Source organism: Protomyctophum bolini, assembly GCF_963924005.1.
Source record: "Protomyctophum bolini genome assembly, chromosome: 19".
NCBI lineage: Eukaryota > Metazoa > Chordata > Actinopteri > Myctophiformes > Myctophidae > Protomyctophum > Protomyctophum bolini.
The window spans coordinates 24,535,756-24,555,503 of record NC_137880.1 but is presented as its reverse complement, the minus strand read 5'-3'; the positions used below and the strand labels follow the sequence as shown (position 1 = coordinate 24,555,503).

At 43.9% G+C, this 19,748-nt stretch overlaps 1 protein-coding gene across 3 annotated transcripts in view; it reads left to right on the top strand.

Moving 5' to 3' along the window:
• The window catches only part of LOC308334756 (1-phosphatidylinositol 4,5-bisphosphate phosphodiesterase beta-1-like), a 206,411-nt gene that overhangs the window by 36,480 nt on the left and 150,183 nt on the right, over positions 1-19,748 (top strand). For all 3 annotated transcript variants that reach the window (XR_013965916.1, XM_080791569.1, XM_080791570.1), the window contains exon 3: positions 12,256-12,324. Coding sequence is in view for 2 of the 3 variants with exons in the window: in XM_080791569.1 (XP_080647695.1) it covers positions 12,256-12,324 (69 nt within the window). In the remaining variant the exon portion in view is untranslated. The remainder of the gene's footprint in view (positions 1-12,255; positions 12,325-19,748) is intronic.

Genomic DNA, 19,748 nt, shown 5'->3' with positions numbered 1-19,748 from the left:
GTACGTCATTAGACCCCTTGGTGTGGTTGTTACAGTATGTGTTGTTATGTTGTTGTTATGGTTGTTATGTGTTATTATTTGGGGTTTCTTCCTGGAGGCTGAAACCTCAGCCTGAAACCTCAAACGTGCCAATGAAAAAATAACGTGATATAGTGACATCACAATATCATCCCCTCCGCTAACCCCTCCGGCTTCAGTTCAGGTGGATCACCACCCATCACCAGGCAAACCAGGCGTCCACATACAAATTACATTTGAACAAATACTGTACCACTTTTTAGAAATAATTCTTCCTTCTTATAATACCTGATGATCATGTTTTAGGGTGGAAAAAATCACGGCACTCCATCATTAAAGGTCCACTGCATGCAGAATCCCTCGCTGGCTCGCTGCCTGCCTGCCTGCCATCCATCCATTCATTCTCCTCCTCTGTGTTGTGTTTCCTACATCATCTGCATGATGATACGGCAGTGTGTTGTGTTTCCTATACATCTGCATGATGATACGGCAGTGTGTTCTGTTTCCTACATCATCTGCATGATGATATGGCAGTGGGTGTTTCTTTGTCTCGTGCAACTACAGTATGTGTGATTAACCCATTCTGACCTGAGATCAGATTCATACGAGGTTTCCACTGGACACACACTGGTCTGATGAACCCATTCTGACCTGAGATCAGATTCTAAAAATGTCAGTCGTTCTTCGAATTTTTCAAAAATAGCAGACCTACAAGCTCGTATCGCGCCACTCGGTGGCGCGATATGAGCTTGTAGATCTGCTATTTTTCAATAGGTAAAGCATAACATGATGCTAACACCAAAATGGGTGCCCGGTCAGAATGGGTTAAATAGCTATGTTGAATCCACTCGTACTTGCTGGAGCTCTCCTAAATTGCATTGGAGCTATTTGAGTGAGCCATCCTGAGACTCCTGCCAAGCTCATTTGAGCACTGCATATCTCATAAAAGCTGACTCATGTCCAAATGAAAGTATACGTGCTTCTACCTTTTCAATGAGAGCCGCAGAGAAATACACTTAGGCTTGTTCAACATGTGAGCCTGATCATTATTGACTATAATAATTGAGTATGACGTATGTGCAAAACAGCCTTTGTTTGTGTCAATTCCATACAGTCAATAGCTGAAGCTTAAGAATAGTCAATAATAAAGGGGCTTAAACCCAGAGAGATAATGAAACTGGAGGGAGTAAGGTGAGGGGGATTTGGGTTGGATATCTATTTGATATTTGTTCTTGTTCTAATTAAAATGTAATTCTTGGGAATTAAGCTTGCACCACATAATTTCACACATATTTTATTCGCTGCGTAAACCTGTGATTGAACAGGTTGAACTATTTCATGTCAAGGACCCCTAGAATGATCTGTATTTGCAAAACAGTCTCCGTGTCAATAGCATACAGTCAATAGCTGAAGAATAGTCAATAATAAAGGGGCGGAAATTAACAACTTAACCCTATGTATTTTCCTCACCTCTACACCAACTTTCTTCGCTGAAACTAGCCGATCAAACGCACACAAAAACATGCACACATACACACATACACACATACTGTATGCAATAATGTACGTACAGTTAATTTTATCTCTACACAGACACACACGTACAGGTACACATTTTATATCGAGTGCAAATGTGGAAGTGCATTATTCACATACAAACGTCACCGAATGACACACATACAGCATAAAGTATTTCATTTTACCCTATGAATTCCCTCCTACATTCCCCTCTCACAGAAGCCCTCGAGCCAGCTCTCCCCCTCTTTCTCTCTCTTGCTCGGCTTTTCAAGTTTTGCTTAATGTATGCTCCGTCGTATGTTGAAGTATAAATCAGGCATGAGTCATGATGACTCGAGGGATGTGTGACTTTGTGATCTAAGAGAGACCACCGTTACGGCTCTGCAGGAAGATAAGACAGCTGGTGACGCTGCAGCGCATAGCTCAGTGCTTCCAAAACATTTTCATGTCAAGCAAAGCACCCCCGAAATTGTATTTTGCCACAGACTCCGAAAAAAGTGTGTAACCCCCTGGTGGTCCCTGGACCACGCTTTGAGAACCGCTGGTTCAATCACAATTTAGTCTCCATGCTCCAACGATGTCAACGCTCCATTTGTGCTCCCCAAAAGTCTCATCAACCCTGAGTCAAATGGGTCCTTGTAAACCCTTGTACCATTCAGGGAGCAGAGGACAGTTGAATGCTCGCACGATGCAACTCTTTCAATTTGGGCTGCACAACACTGTTAGTTTCCTAAATAAATTCCCATTTAATTCGACAATACATTTAATTTCACGCAGAACAGTTCACCCTCACTATTCGCAACATTAACCTGAAGCCAATCACAGCAGTTCCAGATCCCAGATTATAGTGGAAAGAGTGCCCACTGTTGCGGAATGATAAACTTAATAGAGATGCAAAAATATTGTGCTGCCAAAGTGAAATATCTGACCACTGGCAGTCCGATATCGCATGTGAAAAATCTTATTCTCTCTTCAGCTGAATTTGAAGCCTTGCACCTGCAGTGTGTTCTGCCCAATGCTCTGAGATTACACTCCGCCGTACGACGGTGTCGCACGCCAAAAATAGCGGATCTACGATCTAGTTGCGACATGTTGTGAGCTTGCAGAACGGCTATTTCTGGCACGCGACACACATCATACAATAAGAATAAATGAGGCTGTAGTCTTGACAGACCTGTCATATCACATTTCCACCCCGCCACCCCCCAGGCTTCTCTTCTTGCTCTGGTGACGGTCCCAGAATGCAGCTCATGGCATGACACAGTGTGTTTGTCACCACTTATTTTGGAGCCACAGAGTACACAAGACACGAGAGAGGTGGGTGGGGGGGTGGGGGGGTGGTAGCCCGCACAATAGCCCTACTGTAATGGCAAGCATGAAAGACCAGCACTCTGATTTAAGAGATGCACGGTTTTGACCAATTCCGGGCATTCATGTCATACAGTAACAGCTGCTGACATGCATGCCCAAGCTTGGCTATATTTCTGACGAATGTTCCACTCGCCAGAAATATAGCCAAGCTTGTAGATCAGCTATTCTCGACAAAGGGTGTGGGCATAGAGGGAAATAAGGAGTCCTCGGTCAACGAAGGCTACAGGGTTTAATTGGTTAAAAGATAAATGACTGTTCCTTCATAGACATGTTTTGTACTGAAGCCAAATGTTCTTGGCTTCAGTTCTGCAGAAAGCTTTGAGCTTCAGGATTTGTGTGCTCTGTAATATTGGGCTATTTTATAATAGTTTCTCCCGCCGGTGCGCTTTCACCAAGCTCTTTTGCATATACACAATATACACAATACACATGTTAGGTTTCTTTTTTCCACATTATTATAGTATTTCTAATTTGCGGGTAAAGGCGGCGACAAAAATGGAGCCCTTAGGGTCCAAACTTGCGCACCGCTTCCCTAAACTTCTTTGCCATTTTACAGTTTTTAAAAACGTTTATAAATATTTCAAATAGCCGATCTACAAGCTCACAACATGTAGATCGGCTAGTTGAACAATTTCTAAATGTTTTTCAAAATAGTCGAATAATAAATATGGCTACTAAGTATAGGATAGAAGATATGGGTTAAAACCCCAGGGGGATCCGGGAGGTAAAATAAAAAATATCGGAGTTGGAACCTAAGACCTTGACCAGCCCCATTTACCCGCTGAGAGCTGTTCATGAGGTGGACAGCCTCTGCCCCCGGCGGGGGATTGGGGCTCAAGAGGTTTTAAGGCCGCGCACAAGATAGGGCCCTTCGTTTTTATTTAGTCAGGTAGGTGGTCAACGAAAAACTTTTCGTCACAGTTTTAGTCGACGAAGTTAACGCTGATTCATTCATCACTCCATTCCAGCAGCGACCCCCCCCCCCCCCCGCCCAGAGCCCTGTGGAGTACACATCCATTTGGAAGCATGGAAGCTGTTAAGCATACAGCAGAGCTTGTAAATGAGCCAGCCGCTGTCAGTCTGCCCTAAAGACCACTGCCTTCCCTCCCACCCGCCGTTCCTCTGGACAGGCCGAATTATACAAGTGCTTCTCAAAACATTTCCTGTGCCAATCCGAAATATCTTTGTGCCCCACAGGGATCCCCATCAGAGAAGATCATATTAGTTGTTAGATTAGATTAAGTACTAGTACAGAATTCTCAAACTTTAGGTACTAGGGAGAGAGAAACCTATAACCCCCTGCAAGGACCTCTGGGTTTGAGAAACCCTGCCCTAACATCACATCCTCATCCTTCTCTCCTGTGACCATTCATTCTCATACAAATAACACTGAGCATCAGTGCAATGTTAAAAATGTCCTGCACTATAGTGCAGAATTCCAGGTTCAAATCTTGGCTAGAAGAGAAAAGTTACATAGTGCAGCTTTTATTGTATAAAACTACAAATATTATACTTTTTATACATTGTGTTGCGACCCAATTTTAGCTTAGATAATTAATAATTTCACTATTTGTGAAGGTTTTTGATTAAAAAGAAAAAGTTGCCCTAAATGCCGGGAGACTTCAGTTGAAAGTGGCTAAAAGAGTGAGGACAACGATGTGGAAATATTGATGGAAAATTGGAAATATGACATTGTCCTAATTTCATCTAGCTGTTTTGTACCTATCAATGGTAACAATTCAAACTATTATGCTAAATAATTGTGCTTGGCTCAACTAATTGCGATCAGGTAATGATGTAACAATTGTGACAGACATCCCTACCCAAAAATACAGCCATGCACTGGAGCGTCTTCGCTGGCCAGTAAGTCTGGGAAGCTCATTAACGCCCGAGTGCGACAATGTTCTTTGATCTCAGCCCAACCCGCCCAATATCTCAGCCCAACCTGCCCAATCAGAGACGCTCTGCATTGTGGAAGTCCAACGAAGAATATCTTATTCAATTCACTTCATTTCACATTTTCATCAAATTGGCCTCTGGTGAAAACAAATGTACTCCGCAGCACATTGATATCCCGTGTCTATACAGCATTATATGCTGGGAATTACAAAACCATGCAGGTAACCTCCTCTCGTTTCGAAACTAAATGTGTCGAAGCAGCATTTGTTTTTTATGCACCATATCTGGATAGACTTTTATGTTTGCCGCTGCCTTTTACTCAGGTTCTTTGATTCATTTCTTGTGCAATGCATAATAAATGTATTCTCGTATTATTGTTTTAATTTAGCTTACCGGTATTCTCATTTTCTATTGAATTTGTTGGCACTTTGTCTAAAATGTTTTGTGTAAAGCACTTTGAGCTGCCTTGTTGTGCTATACAAATAAACTGCTGCTGTGTGGTGGAGGAATTTGATTTGGATGTTGTTGTTTGAAGAGCAGAGGAAGTGACCCCCTTCAGTAGAGATAGACAAACATGGAGGAGCAGAAACATTGCCACAGGGCCTCGCTTCACCCACGTTCAACATGTTCATTAATTTCAGTCGGGGTTTTTTTTCAGTAGAACCCTCGCCGGTTTCCTGGACGTGCCTTGGATCTTAATGGGCTGCGGCCCCACTCACTGTTTTGAGCGCATCTGCCCCAGGAGGGAGAGAGAGAGAGAGAGAGAGAGAGAGAGAGAGAGAGAGAGAGGCTATAATAATCTGAGAGATAGAAGGAGCGAGGCGACAGTCATAAATGCACAGATGTCACTGGGAAATAGATGATTGAAGTGAAAGATGCAAGTGTCTGTACGTACTTCTGTGCGTGTACGGTACTACAGTACCGCATGTGCAACGCATGTAATGTCATGTACATGACATTAGTTAACACTGTGTGTGCTGGCTTTGGCTGTGTTACTCCAGCCTCACTGGAACACTCATTTGTCGCAGGCGTTGGCTCGTCTTCAGATGTGCCGGCATGCATCATGCGCCAGCCACACGTCAGCAGGCTGCAGCAGAAAGCTGACTGGGTCCTTTTATGTTGTGTCATGGCAGGAGCTATATACAGCCCCACATGTTATACATCACACATACACAACAGACAGATGCAGTCACATGATTGTAAACACATTGAGTAGTTTCAAGTGTACCTGATATTGACATGGGTTTTGTAAGAGGACAGGATCTGATTTACACAATTTATTCATTGTGCAGAATGTCCCATTTAAAATTTTCAAATGTATAATAATCTTTAGAAAATAGCAGATCTACTGTAAAGCTCACAATGCGTCGCGACACATTGTGAGCTTGTACATCGACTATTTTCAAATGGCCGAAATGCATATAGGCCTGAAGTGGTGTGTGTCTGTGTCCCTTTTATGCCATCATGCCCCACCCAGTTATTATGTCTGTGTCTCTTTTATGCCCATATATGGAGTCCTTGGTTAGGCATGCCCATGTTGGAGTCTATGCAGATGTTGGAACATATTGTGATGTCAGTACAGGCCAGCTCCATATATGGAGATCTACCGCCACAAAAGGCCTCTGCCCAGGCTCTGGACAGAGGCCTTTTGTGGCGGTTCTGGACAACCGTGGGTCTTATCGACTCAGGGCCAGGCAATACACTCCCTGTGGTGGTGTGGAACGCGTGTGGAAAATTTGAAGTTGATGGGACAAACGGTTATCGAGTTACGTGGATTACAGACATGCACACACACACACACACACACACACACACACACACACAGACTTGGTGCGTTTATAGATAGATATACAGGGTTTCCAGAGCACCAGGTGTCAAAGCCTTGTAACGTATACCAGTACCCCATGCTTGCCAATAAAAAAGTTTCCGAGTCCATTCCGCGTCTAGGATGAAATAAAAGTTGTTTAGAGAGCATTTAGGCGTGACACGTTCCATCCATGTCAGTGTCACACTGTGTGACCCCACACCCCGCAAGGCTGCTGCAGGATGGCTGCTTTGCTGTGATTGCCGTGGTTGCTTTCAGTCGTGTGGGTTCGGTGTGGACTCTTTTCCACTCTATACGATACTGAGTATCGGCGCAGAGCTGTGTGGCTGAATGACGGGGCCCCTCGAGGGCACCGCGCAGACCCCACTGTGGCGCTTCATCCTGGAACCCCACTGTTCCACCAGGGCCTCACACCATGCGCGGCCTCTCCAAAGAGACTTCAAAGGTAGCCATTTACTGGCCCAACGGAGGTGTTAACCTTTGACTCTCTTTTTATCTCTCTCTCTCAGGGACGGTGAAATGCGTATTTCAGTCAGACAGGGATAGAGTTCTTTAATAATGTCCGCCTCCCCTATCTACGGAGGTTTCCACACGGAGAAACTAGAAAAGGTGCGATATTTCACTGCAATCGGACCCTGCATTCATGATTTGCGTAATTTTGTTAAAAACGAGCCAATCCTGCAAACTTGGATGTCAATCTTAGCCAATCAGGATGGAATATGAAATTTCAAACAGATCCGTCTTGATCACATGACTATATTGATCATGTCTACCGATTTGCGTGACATTTGTATGAAATCTGAAGACATAACTTGGCCTCCTTGTGGTGCTATAAAAGGCAGGCGTTCATTCTACATGCTAGCCGAGACAGTAGTTCAGATGTCGATGTTCAAATTCCCGCCACCTCCCCGTCCTGTGGCATTTAGTAATCCGTGATTCTGTGATTTATAATGTGATTTATGGGTTGTTCTATATGTGATACATAGCTCTGGTCCATAGCCTTCTACTGCTTCTACGGTCATATCTACCGATATTGCCCAGAGAACTGCCTCATAGAGAATATTTTCCCCCGGTGAAAAAAATTCCTTTCTGGCCAAAAAGTACCGTTTATACGTGTGGTGGGGGGCTCAGAGTGCATCCACTAAGGAAAGTAGGCTTTCTAATGACACAACCCGCCTTTGTTTTGGTGAGTAGCAAAAACGTTCTTTTTATTTACGCCAATTTCGATTTGAGATTTAAAACTGAAAGTCCCATAGCCTTATACAGCTTTCTGTATCTATGTGGTATACAGTATGAATGTAGTATACATTACATTGTTCATCTTATGTTCTGCTCTGGGGGATTTGTGATCTCAGATTGTGTATATGTTGCACAGGTAATCTGTAATGTCGCATGAGCCAAAATAAATGCAATAGCTTTGCAATAAATGGTAAATGCTTAATCCTGAGCTGAAGTGTCTCAATGAATTGCTGATATAGAAAGAATATAAAAGGCATTTTATATTCCTTAATTCAATTTTTATTTGACTAAATTTGAGATACATGGCTAGGCATTGGTATCTTTGTATAAGGAATAAAATGAAATGAAAATTCCACTGTCTTGTCTGTCACGATAATCACATGCAAAAGCAGAGACGTTTCTGTGGCGTTTCTCGGCTCCTCTCTCTCTCGCTCTCTGCTAATAATATTAATAATATAGAATGCGTAATTCAGTGAACATCATAGGTAATCTTATAAATATTATACCTATTATTATCTAATTACATTTTCCAAGGTGAACAAAGTACTTGTGCATGCCTGCGCGCATGAGAGAGAATGCATGCGTGCGGAACGTATATGCACGTGTGTGTGTGTGTGTGTGTGTGTGTGTGTGTGTGTGTGTGTGTGTGTGTGTGTGTGTGTGTGTGTCTGCCACTATTGCCTGGAGAAGGTGCAGTTATACTGAGATAGAGGCTGAAGATTGAGTATAGCCCCTGTTGATCCACATCTCCCCTGATAACACTGGTTGGACACACACACACACACACACACACACACACACACACACACACACACACACTTTAGGCCTGCTAAATTTTCCACATCATGTCCCCTCTCGTTCTTGGAGAGAGGAGAGGGGGGGAGAGAGATGTGCAGGCTGATTGAGGGATGGGGTTAGTGGAGTGTGGATGGATGCCTGCAGGGCTCTTCAGTGTGGTCATGCAGGGTTGCATGTATTTGCTGCTGCAAATCCCATTACTGGCTAGAGAATTAGCATGCAAGGAATGAACCTGGTGGATGGATGGATGGATGGTTCACATTCACACAGAGGATTGTGTACACATGGCTGTATTTAGGCCAGGTGCTGGACGTCAGGGCATCATGGCGTGAACCAAGGAGAAGGAAGAAACTTCTGCACATGCACTTTTTAGAGCTCCTTGGACTTACTTTATTAATGGCAACAACGAACGCTGCAGCGTTTCGACCCCTTAGGACTTCAACAGGCACAATATCACAGGGACAGAGGAGGGCTGCTCCCTCCTTGACATGCCGGAGAAAGTCAAGACTTTTTTAATTTAATAATTAAACCCGTCTTCATTTCTATTCAGGACATTGATGGTGGGGAGCTTCTCTCCGGTACATTTCAAAGGCTCTCCATTTTTTTGCACCTTAAAGGGACATTTCGCTGCTGGAAGAAACTCCAGTCAATCAGTGTTAATAGTATTTGTACTAGATAACAGTAGCACACTTTGAATTTTTAACTCTATGGCAGGAAAATAATGTAGTCTGTGTGTTTGACTGGATTGCTGGAATATTACAATGATGCTTTGGTGCACTCACCCCACCCCACCTTGGGGAGGCTGGCTATCTTACTGAGACAACATGTAGTCCAGGTAGGAAGTGAGACCAGTGTCTGTGACATCACAGACACATTGAAATACAATATCTAAAAACACATATTACCGATATACAAACCCAAGGAAAGTGTTTATTGTCTCCCAAACATCATTAAAATAAGATCTGGTTGCAAAAGGGGTGAAGTGGCCCCATCTGACCCACCCAGGGTTAGATGATGGCGTAGTGGCCTGAGAGTCACTTCGGTAGAATGCACAAGGCCGGTTCCGGGCGTCTGGGGAGACCAGCAGAAATGTGGTGTCTGTATCAATGATGGAAGAGTGGTCCGGTCCAGTCACGGTCTGTTCCGCTCCATGTTTAAGATGCTGTTAAGTGAGAGGCCCCTGGTGAAGTTGTTTGTGGTTAAATCATAGCTGCTATTCATGATGTGGCCCCTTCTCATTAGGGGACGGATGGAGAGAGAGAAAGAGACACACACACACACACACACACACACACACACACACAGGGGTTCACTCATCATTTTGGTGCAGTATAATGTTACCCCTGCTCCATTGACTGCTGCTCACACAGCTGAGACCCACCAGGCAACCAACCTGACTCACTCACTTCAGCAGCACAGGGAACCGTTGTGTGTGTGTGTGTGTGTGTGTGTGTGTGTGTGTGTGTGTGTGTGTGTGTGTGTGTGTGTGTGTGTGTGTGTGTGTGTGTGTGTGTGTGTGTGTGTGTGTGTGTGTGAGCGAGTGAGTGTAATCATTAAGTAATCATTAATCCACATTCAATGTGCGTGTGCGTGTGTGCATGCATGACAGTGTGCGTCCAGGAACAGTTCTCATGCCCTAATTCCAGTCCCCAGTGGGCGTGTGTTCTTGTAGGACAGACCGTGGCGTTGGTCATGCATGGTGACACATGGCATGCTGTATCCAGGTTATTATTGTGATGATAGGCACAGGAATATATAGGTACAGGCAGAGAGACATCTTGTAGTCCTGCATATTCATACTGTAATATTGATGAGTGATTCTCAACCTTTTGAATTGCAAAACATTGACATGCATTATGCACCATTCTACCCTATGAAATCCTCTGCCTTATAGTTTGTGTGCATTAACTGTTAATTTACAGTGTGCAAATGGAACCCTACGGGTCCATTTGGTTCCATTTGTAGCTACACTCTCTGAGTTATTGAGTTGTAGCCCCTCAGGGACCCGTGGGGGTCCCGGAAAGTAACTAACTACATTATTTTCGTAAATTTTCCCAGGTACGTATATATATGCTAGGTGGCGTCATATCCCATGTCCGTATACTGTATATACGGACCCCAACGTATACTCGTTGGGGTTTCAGCCCTATATGCATTTCAGCCATTTGTTTGGGAACCCCTGTCTTAAACACACAACAAGTTAACAGGAAATGTGGTTGGCTACGCACAGCGTTGTCCTCCTCATGCCTGCAGAAAGTTCACCATCTGAGTCTCATAATCATAAAGCTGCCATTGTTATCACCACAATGACAAAACCAGGCAGGTATTTTCATACACATACTTGGGTGTAATGATAGACCATCTGTTATCTGGGAAAGACCACATTTCATTTGCCTGCTAAAGGACAAAGAAAACAAATAATTTGTTTTCTTCTCTGCCGCCTTAGGTCTTTTGGGGCAAGTAAACAGATTCATCCTTATGGATTTTTTTTTCTTCTTCTGTGATCATGCGTGTTGGTACAAGTAATGGTACAAGTGTCCATTACTTAAAAAAAATTAAAAACTGCTTCAGAAAATGAAAAATATTGTAAGCCAACCGCTGCAGGACCTCTGAATCAGCAGCCTGATCCGACCCAACCATGTTCTGAAAAATGAACACAAATTGTCGCCAAATCGGAAATGTTTTTAATTTAATAGGGTTAAACTGAAGCATTTCGTCACTGCCGTTACCCGCGACGGTCTGCCGCTGCCCGGGAGCTTGCTCTGTGCCTTAATGGTATTTTGGTCCAGCGTCACCTGCTATCTATTATGCCGACACCGGTATTTGCGCCTAGAGGTAGAGGTGTGGTCATGGGTGTGTTGGCACGCTTTCCTCTAAATTGCTATTTTGGTCACACACATTTGGGAAGGCGCATAGTGGAGTTTAAAATCACTCGTAATGCCGTAATGCCAAATTTAGTTTGGTATAGCGGTGCACACTGTGCTCTCCATGGAGTCAGGCTGCATCATCTCTCCTTATTCTCCTACACATCTCTTTGTCATTTTCCTATAATCAGCAGAAGTGAGTGCTGCCACTTCCTTGTGTCCATTGTGTTTAATAATTGTGTAGCCAAAGAAGTTATTTGGCTTGTGCCAGGAATTGTGCGGCATGTGCGATTCCATTTGCTCATTCAGTTTCATCACCCCATAGTGCAGCAATTGGGGTTTAATCCGATTTACTTCCTTTTCGCTTGATACCGTTTCGTAGAGACGGCCTACACGCACGATATACCAAATGAAAGCCCGAAATTCCATGAAGACCATGAGGCTATGAAGCAATATAGCACTGGGCATAACCATAGAGTAATAGGGGGCATAACTGGCAATGGATACGGAATCTCTTAAAGGAAATGGCATGTGTCACGGTGACAGGTAACAGAGGTGTTTTAGGGATTTAGACAGGTAACCAAAATACCTTTAACTTTAGTGGGGGAACACTGCTAAATCCCAAATGTTGTATTTAGGATGCTCGAACGAAAATGGAGCCCCTTGTGTTTTAACCTCTATGTTGACATCTCTGGTGTTTTGTTTGTTTGTCCTCGTGCACAGGAGACAGACCTTCTGGACATCGCCTACATCAAGGACGCCAGGAATGGGAAATGCACGAAAACGCCCAAGGTGAGGTCACAATGCACATCTGAAGAATGCATTTATGCATACACCAGACACACAGTACAAAGATCACACACACGCAACGGTCACACAAATATTTGCATTCATACAGCATATTTCTTCTTTGAAAGGGCTCTTTTCAGATGTGAATGCAAAGGAGAGTTTTCCTTGATGTACTCTGTGTGGGTCTATTTTTGGCAAGCAAGTGAATGCTGTCTAGTAGGGGTGGGCTTGATCACAAATCAGCATCCGACTGTCCAAAACCTGCTAGTGGGTCGGAAGTCTGAATATACGTGCATGAAGAGGTGCATGGTTGCAACAAATAACTGACTGTAGACACATGCACCAATGTCTGTACCATAGTATCCACAGTATCCTATGTGTGACTGTATCTATGTTGGTGTTTTGCATTTTACACCCTGGTGTCTGTTGATTTACAGTATTTGTATCCACAACAATTGTATGTGGTTCGGGCATCTGGTTAGGATGCCTCTCGAGCTTCTCCCTAGGGAGGTCCATGATGCACGACGTCCCACTGGGAGGAGACCCCGGGGGCAGACCAAGGCGCAGTTGGAGTGATTACATCGACTCACTGGCCTTGGAACGCCTCGGGATCCCCCAGGAGGAAGTTATTACAGTAATGTTGCTCTGGAGAGGGAAGGCTGGAGCTCTCTGGAGGAGCTGTTGCCCCTGTGACCCGACTACAGGATGGAGGGATGGATGGATGGATGGATGGATGGACAATAGTAAACTTAAACCCTCACTGATTGGTCATGAGGAGAGAGAGGAATGCCTCAGTTTCCCGCCGTGGAACCCATCCAGGAATGTGTCAATACCAGCGTGCTAATACGTTGTCGCCACGGCCGTTTGATCCCATACTTAGTCTGCGATCAGCGCAACACTAAACTGCATTGTTATCCATTCCGCTGTCATCGCTGGCCACATAATGAGACAATTTGCCTCATGGCGTAGGATCTATATTTGGCATTCTTTTCTGCTTTATTTCAGACCAAACCAATGGAAGAGAGGGAGGAGAGACGTGTGCAATTTGCCAGATAAGGGGGTGGGGGGGATGTTGAATCCCAGTGCTCGTGCTCGCTACAGAAGCATTATGATCTAGTTTGCTGATGAGAGAAAGCATCAACTGTGAACAAGCGAGAGACAAATCGGTGTGTGTGTGTGTGTGTGTGTGTGTGTGTGTGTGTGTGTGTGCGTGTGCGTGTGCGTGCGTGTGTGCACATTACTGTATAGTGGTTCCCACACAACAAAGCTCTTGGCTAGCGGGAGTGAGTGATGGAGCACTGGTGCAGCGGTAGTTCACGGAGGATTCATGCATTTCTAAACAGCTCACCAAGGGAGCGAGGGCTGAAGAGCCCCGTGCACGGGCCCATGAGTTGGTGGGAAAAAGGCCCTCCTGCATGCTGAGCAGACAGTGAGCAACAAGGTGGAGCACGGCTGGAAGGATAGAGGGAAGGAGCAGTGCAAAAATATTTATATCAATGTATGAACAAATCTAACTGGTTTTTATAATCGACTCATAATCGACTACATCGAATATTCTGGTTAAACCGTTGAGCCCTGTTTTATACAAAAGTATAGGCAGCAAATAGCCGATCTATATAAGCTCAGTCACAAGTGACAACGCATTGTAATGCGACACACTGTAAATCTGCTATTTTCTGTAGTCCGATTATCGATATTTTATATACTAGAGCGGTGCCCATTGGATCCTCTACAGCGGTGCCCGTTGGGCACTGGCCTACATGGAACGATGCAAGTTGGAAATGCATGCCCACCCAGATTTTATGTCTGTGTCCCTATTATGCCCATATATGGAGTTCTTTGTCAGGCATGCCTAAATATGGAGTCTATGCAGACGTCAGAATGATGTCAGAACAGGCCAGCTCCATATATGGACACTGGGCAGGGGTCCTGTGCAGAGCCCGGGCAGAGGCCCTTTTTGGGCAGTTCTGGACAACCATGGGTCCGACCGACTCGACACCGGGCTCTGCACCCCCTGTGGTGGGGTGGATTGTGTGTGTCGAATTTGAAGTCGGTGGGGCGAGTGGTTTTCGAGTTACGTGGATTACAGATGTACAGACGTAGTTGGAGATATAAAATGATATATTATAATTGATCATTATATAATGATCGATTAGATGGATTAACTGTTGCACGCCTATAGGAAGCAGAGTGAGAGCAACGTAGAGACACGACAGGAGGTTAGAGGAGGACGTGAGGCAACAAGCCTCATCATCATGACACACAGCGTTTCGCTGTAAATGGACAGCATTTGCTTCTATTGCACGCAGCACGCCTCTCCACAGCAACACATCCAGACGCTTCATTTCACTTGACTCTGGGCTGTTAAACCTTGAAGCTTAGATGAAAATAGTTTTTCGTTGGCAGCAGAGTGCAAAATGTGGACAAATGCACGGTAAAAAAAAAGTGAAACGGTTATTGTTGCTGTAGTGTTGTTGCTGTTGCTGCCGTTATTATATATGTTGCTGAGGCCTTCGAGGACACTCTGAATCAAACACAGTTTATTTGGGATCGTGGAGGACATAATACCGATGCAGTGATGTAAATAGGTTTTCCAGAGGTGGTCGTTTAGTTGGGTCACACGTGGTCAATGGATGAAAATTAATGATTAGCAGACAGTTAGTTACTAGTTACTGTGAGAGGGAGGTCTAGCCAACACCAACTTGGGACTCCTGGATTGCTATTGATTCGCTGCCCTCCACACTTTCCTATATCTAACATCAGGTTCTTGAGCGCTACAGTGTTGTTAGCTAAGCTGTCACGTTGCAGTCCGTCTACGGTGTGTTTCTTTCCCCTCCTGACTTTGCCCTGGGTTGGCTCCCATAAGGGTCAATTGACTTGCCTGTTCTGCTCGTGCCTGACGCAGGCACTCTCTCTGACTCTCTGTGACCCGTGGTATGTCCCCATAGAGCAGGGGTGTCCAAAGTGCAGGCCAAAAGCGGCCCTGAGACAAATCTTATACAGTCCTCCGCTTCATACCTGAATTGTATTATGAACGGCCCTCCCAACAGTATGGGACATTTTACCTACAGTTTTTTAAGTATAATTTGTCAGTGTTCCTTGTTCCTTGTATTTCCTTTTTTTTGTTTGTGTTTTGCCTTCCTCATCTGGTTACATTTGGTAATGTGACATACAGTATGGCTGAAAAAAGGCTGAGCTACACTTTTTTTTTAACACTTTTCTTTTATTTCTATTGATGAATAAATGAAAAAACATATACATTTTGTTGTATCCGACATGTAAATATCCCCCCCTCCCCCCCAATCAAGGTCAGAACAAGACAAATAAAACAAAGACAGACAGTACAAGACAGTAAAAGTAATTAGTAAAATAGTTTTGAAAGTACTAATGAACATAGAAGAAAAATAAGAATAATAATAAAATAAAATAAACAGCATTTTCCATCAGGGTATGGTATCTAGGTTACATACATTGTATCCATCTTTCAGTTTAGATAGTAAATTGCTCTATATCCAACTGTCTACTTACTGAGGGCCTCTAACCAGAGGTCGCCCAATGTCAGGTTTGGTGTGAGGTATCAGATTGTACAAGGGAATATGGGTTTAAGTGAAAGGTATACTTTCTACAAACTCTATGAAAGCGGTCCAAGTCATAATGTATCTATCTTTAGAACCACTACGGTTGTACCTTAGTTTCTCTAGGGGAATCATGGAGAGAACCTCTTTGACCCACTGTTTGAACGAGGGAGGTTTCCCCGACTTCCATTGTCGAAGTTGAGCTACACTTTTTGTTCACAGCGCACACCTGACAAAAGATCATTGACGTTAAATATTGAAGATGATAGTTAAATAGAATCGTTAAAATGTGATGCATACTGTATGTACTGTATGTGACTTTGTTATAGTCCGAAGGTACATTATGTCAGGAGATGGCCCTTGGGTGTTTTAATATTTTCTAATATGGCCCCCTGAAAAAGGTTTGGACAAGTTGTAGACCATATAGAGGACATTTCTGATGCGGTCCGTCCATCTAGTGCTATTCATAACATTCTAGATTACATCCAGGGCTCTTTCCTGTTGTGCTGTCCATATCTCAGCCTCATACATAACAGCAGTACTCCACAGCCGCCTCTTAAGGTCTTCTCCCATGTCTGATTTCCACACTCTCCTCATCCCATGCAAGGCATTCCAGGCAAGTGCTCTCCGGACCTTCAGGTCCTGTTCAGTTGAGGTTGTCCAGGCCTCGAGGTATTTGAAGTCCTCGACTGGCTTGAGCAGTGGCAATGTTTTTGTCCTCTGTGTTGACTGTCATTACTGTTGTTTTCTTGGCATGGAGCTTGAGGCCGCTCTTCCTGCACTCCATTTCTACTGCCAACAGTAGTTCCCTTCCTTTCTCTACTGTCGGGGTCAGTGACCATGATGGGGTGTACTTGCCTTGACTTCCTCGGGACCAGAGTGAACCCCAGTGCCTCCTCCTCTGCCATTGATTGTGAGTCTCAGTGCATGGTCCATCGCTACAATGAACAGAAAGGGGGCCAGAGTGGGACTCTGTAGGATGCCTGCTAGAATCTCAAATTATTTGGTGTCACACTGTCTATGTTTTTTTCTCCAAAAAATGTGGGCATGGCATAATACTTACGTATATAGAGTATACCAGACTACACCACTGCACTATATGCACTATATAATCCCGGGTTTCAATTTAACTTAAAAGTAGCGTTAAATTAACACTTTTGTATGTGTCTTTATGCTGTGAATATGATATGGCATTCATCACATCAGCACACAAAAACACACGCAAACATAAAACATACAAATACCCTATATTGGCCTGAATATAAGGCCTGAGTATAAGCGCACAGTAGTTAACGCGCGAACTGGAATAGTGCATGGGAATCAAGTGCATGCCGTCTCATGAAAATCAATGACATACTGTGGAGATAAATATTGATCACAAGCCACATGGCTCCCCCAGGGCATGTCTGGTCATATAGGAACAGGGTGGAGAGAGAGAGATATCAGTGGAAAGGTTGTCCCTTTTGAATCCATAATTCATGTTCAGTTGTGGTTTACACTTAAAGGATATAACCACTGTACTGTACCGCCATTTGTGTTTCCACAAGGTAATACTACTACTACTACTACTACTAATAATAATAATAATACATATACAATTTATATAGCACCTATCTGAGTACAGAAACAAAATGAAAACAACTTTATTAGGAAATAACTACGGTAGATAGCTGTCTGCAGCTTTGATGTGAGCTGGCAGTGGGTTCCATAGGCCGGAGGGGTGGCCTGGGGATGTCCTGGAGGAGGTTATGGTATTACCCGAACCTGAGGGAGTGGGAGGTGGGCGTGACGGTGGCGGAGTTCAGAGAGGTAGCGGGGGTAGGCCTGGTTGTCGAGGGCCAGGCAGGTGGTGATTAGCATTTTGAAATCAATTCTGTGCTTGACTGGGAGGGAGAGCCAGTGAGTGGGAGGTCATGGAGGACTGGTGTTGTGGCCCCTACCCATCCATTTCTGACCTAATCCATCACTGATGTAATCCATCACGGCATTGATGGTAATCCATCACATCATCGTTGTAATCCATCATTGATGTAATCCGTCCTTGTCAAAATGGGAGGGAAAAAAATGTAAGGACCACTTCACCCATTCTCAACCATATCTTCATGTAATTGGATTGGTCCTCACTAATGTTCATTATAACATGGCACTGTTTCTGTCTGCTCACTCTGGACTGTGGACAGTTCAGAAACCTGCCTACGAGCGACATCAATCATCGGTAGGGATTTTTTATTGTTCATTTTTATTAATGCAAGGTTTTTGTATTCTGTTTCTATGCTCTTGCATTATCCTTCTACCCTAATAGAAAGGGGATACACATCCTTCTACCCTAATAGAAAGGGGGTACACAAGCACATGGCCATTTATTCGTTCTCCTTCTCCTACCAAACCACTCCGTTAGCACACATCTCTCCATGCACAAAACATCCTGCACGCCACCCGAATCCATATGCACTATACATCGCTTCCCCACAACTGCCATATTTACTGTACAAATATTACTTTTGTCAGACACACTGTTATTGCGCAACATTTTGCTGTGACGCAAATTACATCACAACTTCCTCATTCCCCGGCACCTCCCCTTTTCACTGCACACACGCACGCACGTGCGCACACACATACGCAGGGCACAGCAGCACAGTATGGTACAGTACAGTACTGTACAGTATGGTAAGGCACAGCACAGCACATACAGTACAGTATGGGACAGTATTGTACAGCACAGTATAGTACAGTATGGCACAGTTCAGTATGATACAGTACGGTCCAGTATGCTACAATATGGTACATTATGGTACTGAACCATATAGTATGTTACAGTACAGTACAGTACAGTACAGTACAGTACAGTACAGTACAGTACAGCGCAGGACAGGACAGGACAGGACAGTGCATGAATGAATTAAATTAAAATAAAGAAATGACCAAACCTGCCTACCGATGATGTCACTGGTAGGCGGGTTTCTGAACTGTCCACACTCCATAGGCCTCGACTTGTTGAAAAGTCGACTTTGTGGCTAATGCCTTATAGTACCTATACATACCAGAAGTATATGAATGGATAGCGTACAGCATGTAAACAAATGTGGTAATGATATAAATGGCTACATTTATCTACATTTATCTAGGCCTCTTTTCAAAATATTTTTCTTTTCGTTTTATAACAGTATGGGTGTCAAGTCACAGATTCATAGAAACAATTAAAATAAAATATCAGATTTTAGTATCAGTGACTGGGGTAAACAAACGGACTGTATGAATCACAGAGATCGTGGGCAGACATAATGAAAAGACTGTTATTGTGCAAAACATGGCCCTTCAAGACAAAAGAAAAACATTTTCTCCCCTTCATTTAGTATAGCCAATTCCCCAGCCTCTCTACAAGTACTCCATCTCTGCTAACCCCCACAATCAGTCATTGGGAGGGTGAAGAATCCATAGGCCTCCTCTGAGTGAGTATAGAGAGAAATGGTGCCATCTTATAAGGCCCAAACGCCAAATGATTCGCCATTCAAGTACGGTTTGGGCCTTATAAATAATGAGCAATTATATGATGTTAGGGGGAAAATGGATGAAGTTCTCCTTTTACAAATGAATGACAAAACAATACTTTACAATGGCTAGAAATACAAAGACTGCCGCATTAAGGTGGAGATTCTGCTCTCTGTAGTTTCTTGAGAAACGCTATCACACCGCTGTAATTTACACTATTTACCTAACCCTTTTATAATGCAGCAGTACTTTGCTTCTTTTTTTTAGAACATCTGTTTTCAGAGTCTTTTATGCCTTCTATAGAGTTTACAGTGATACGTCCATTCATGTAAGCGGCAGAAAACAAGCGCACGCACGCAT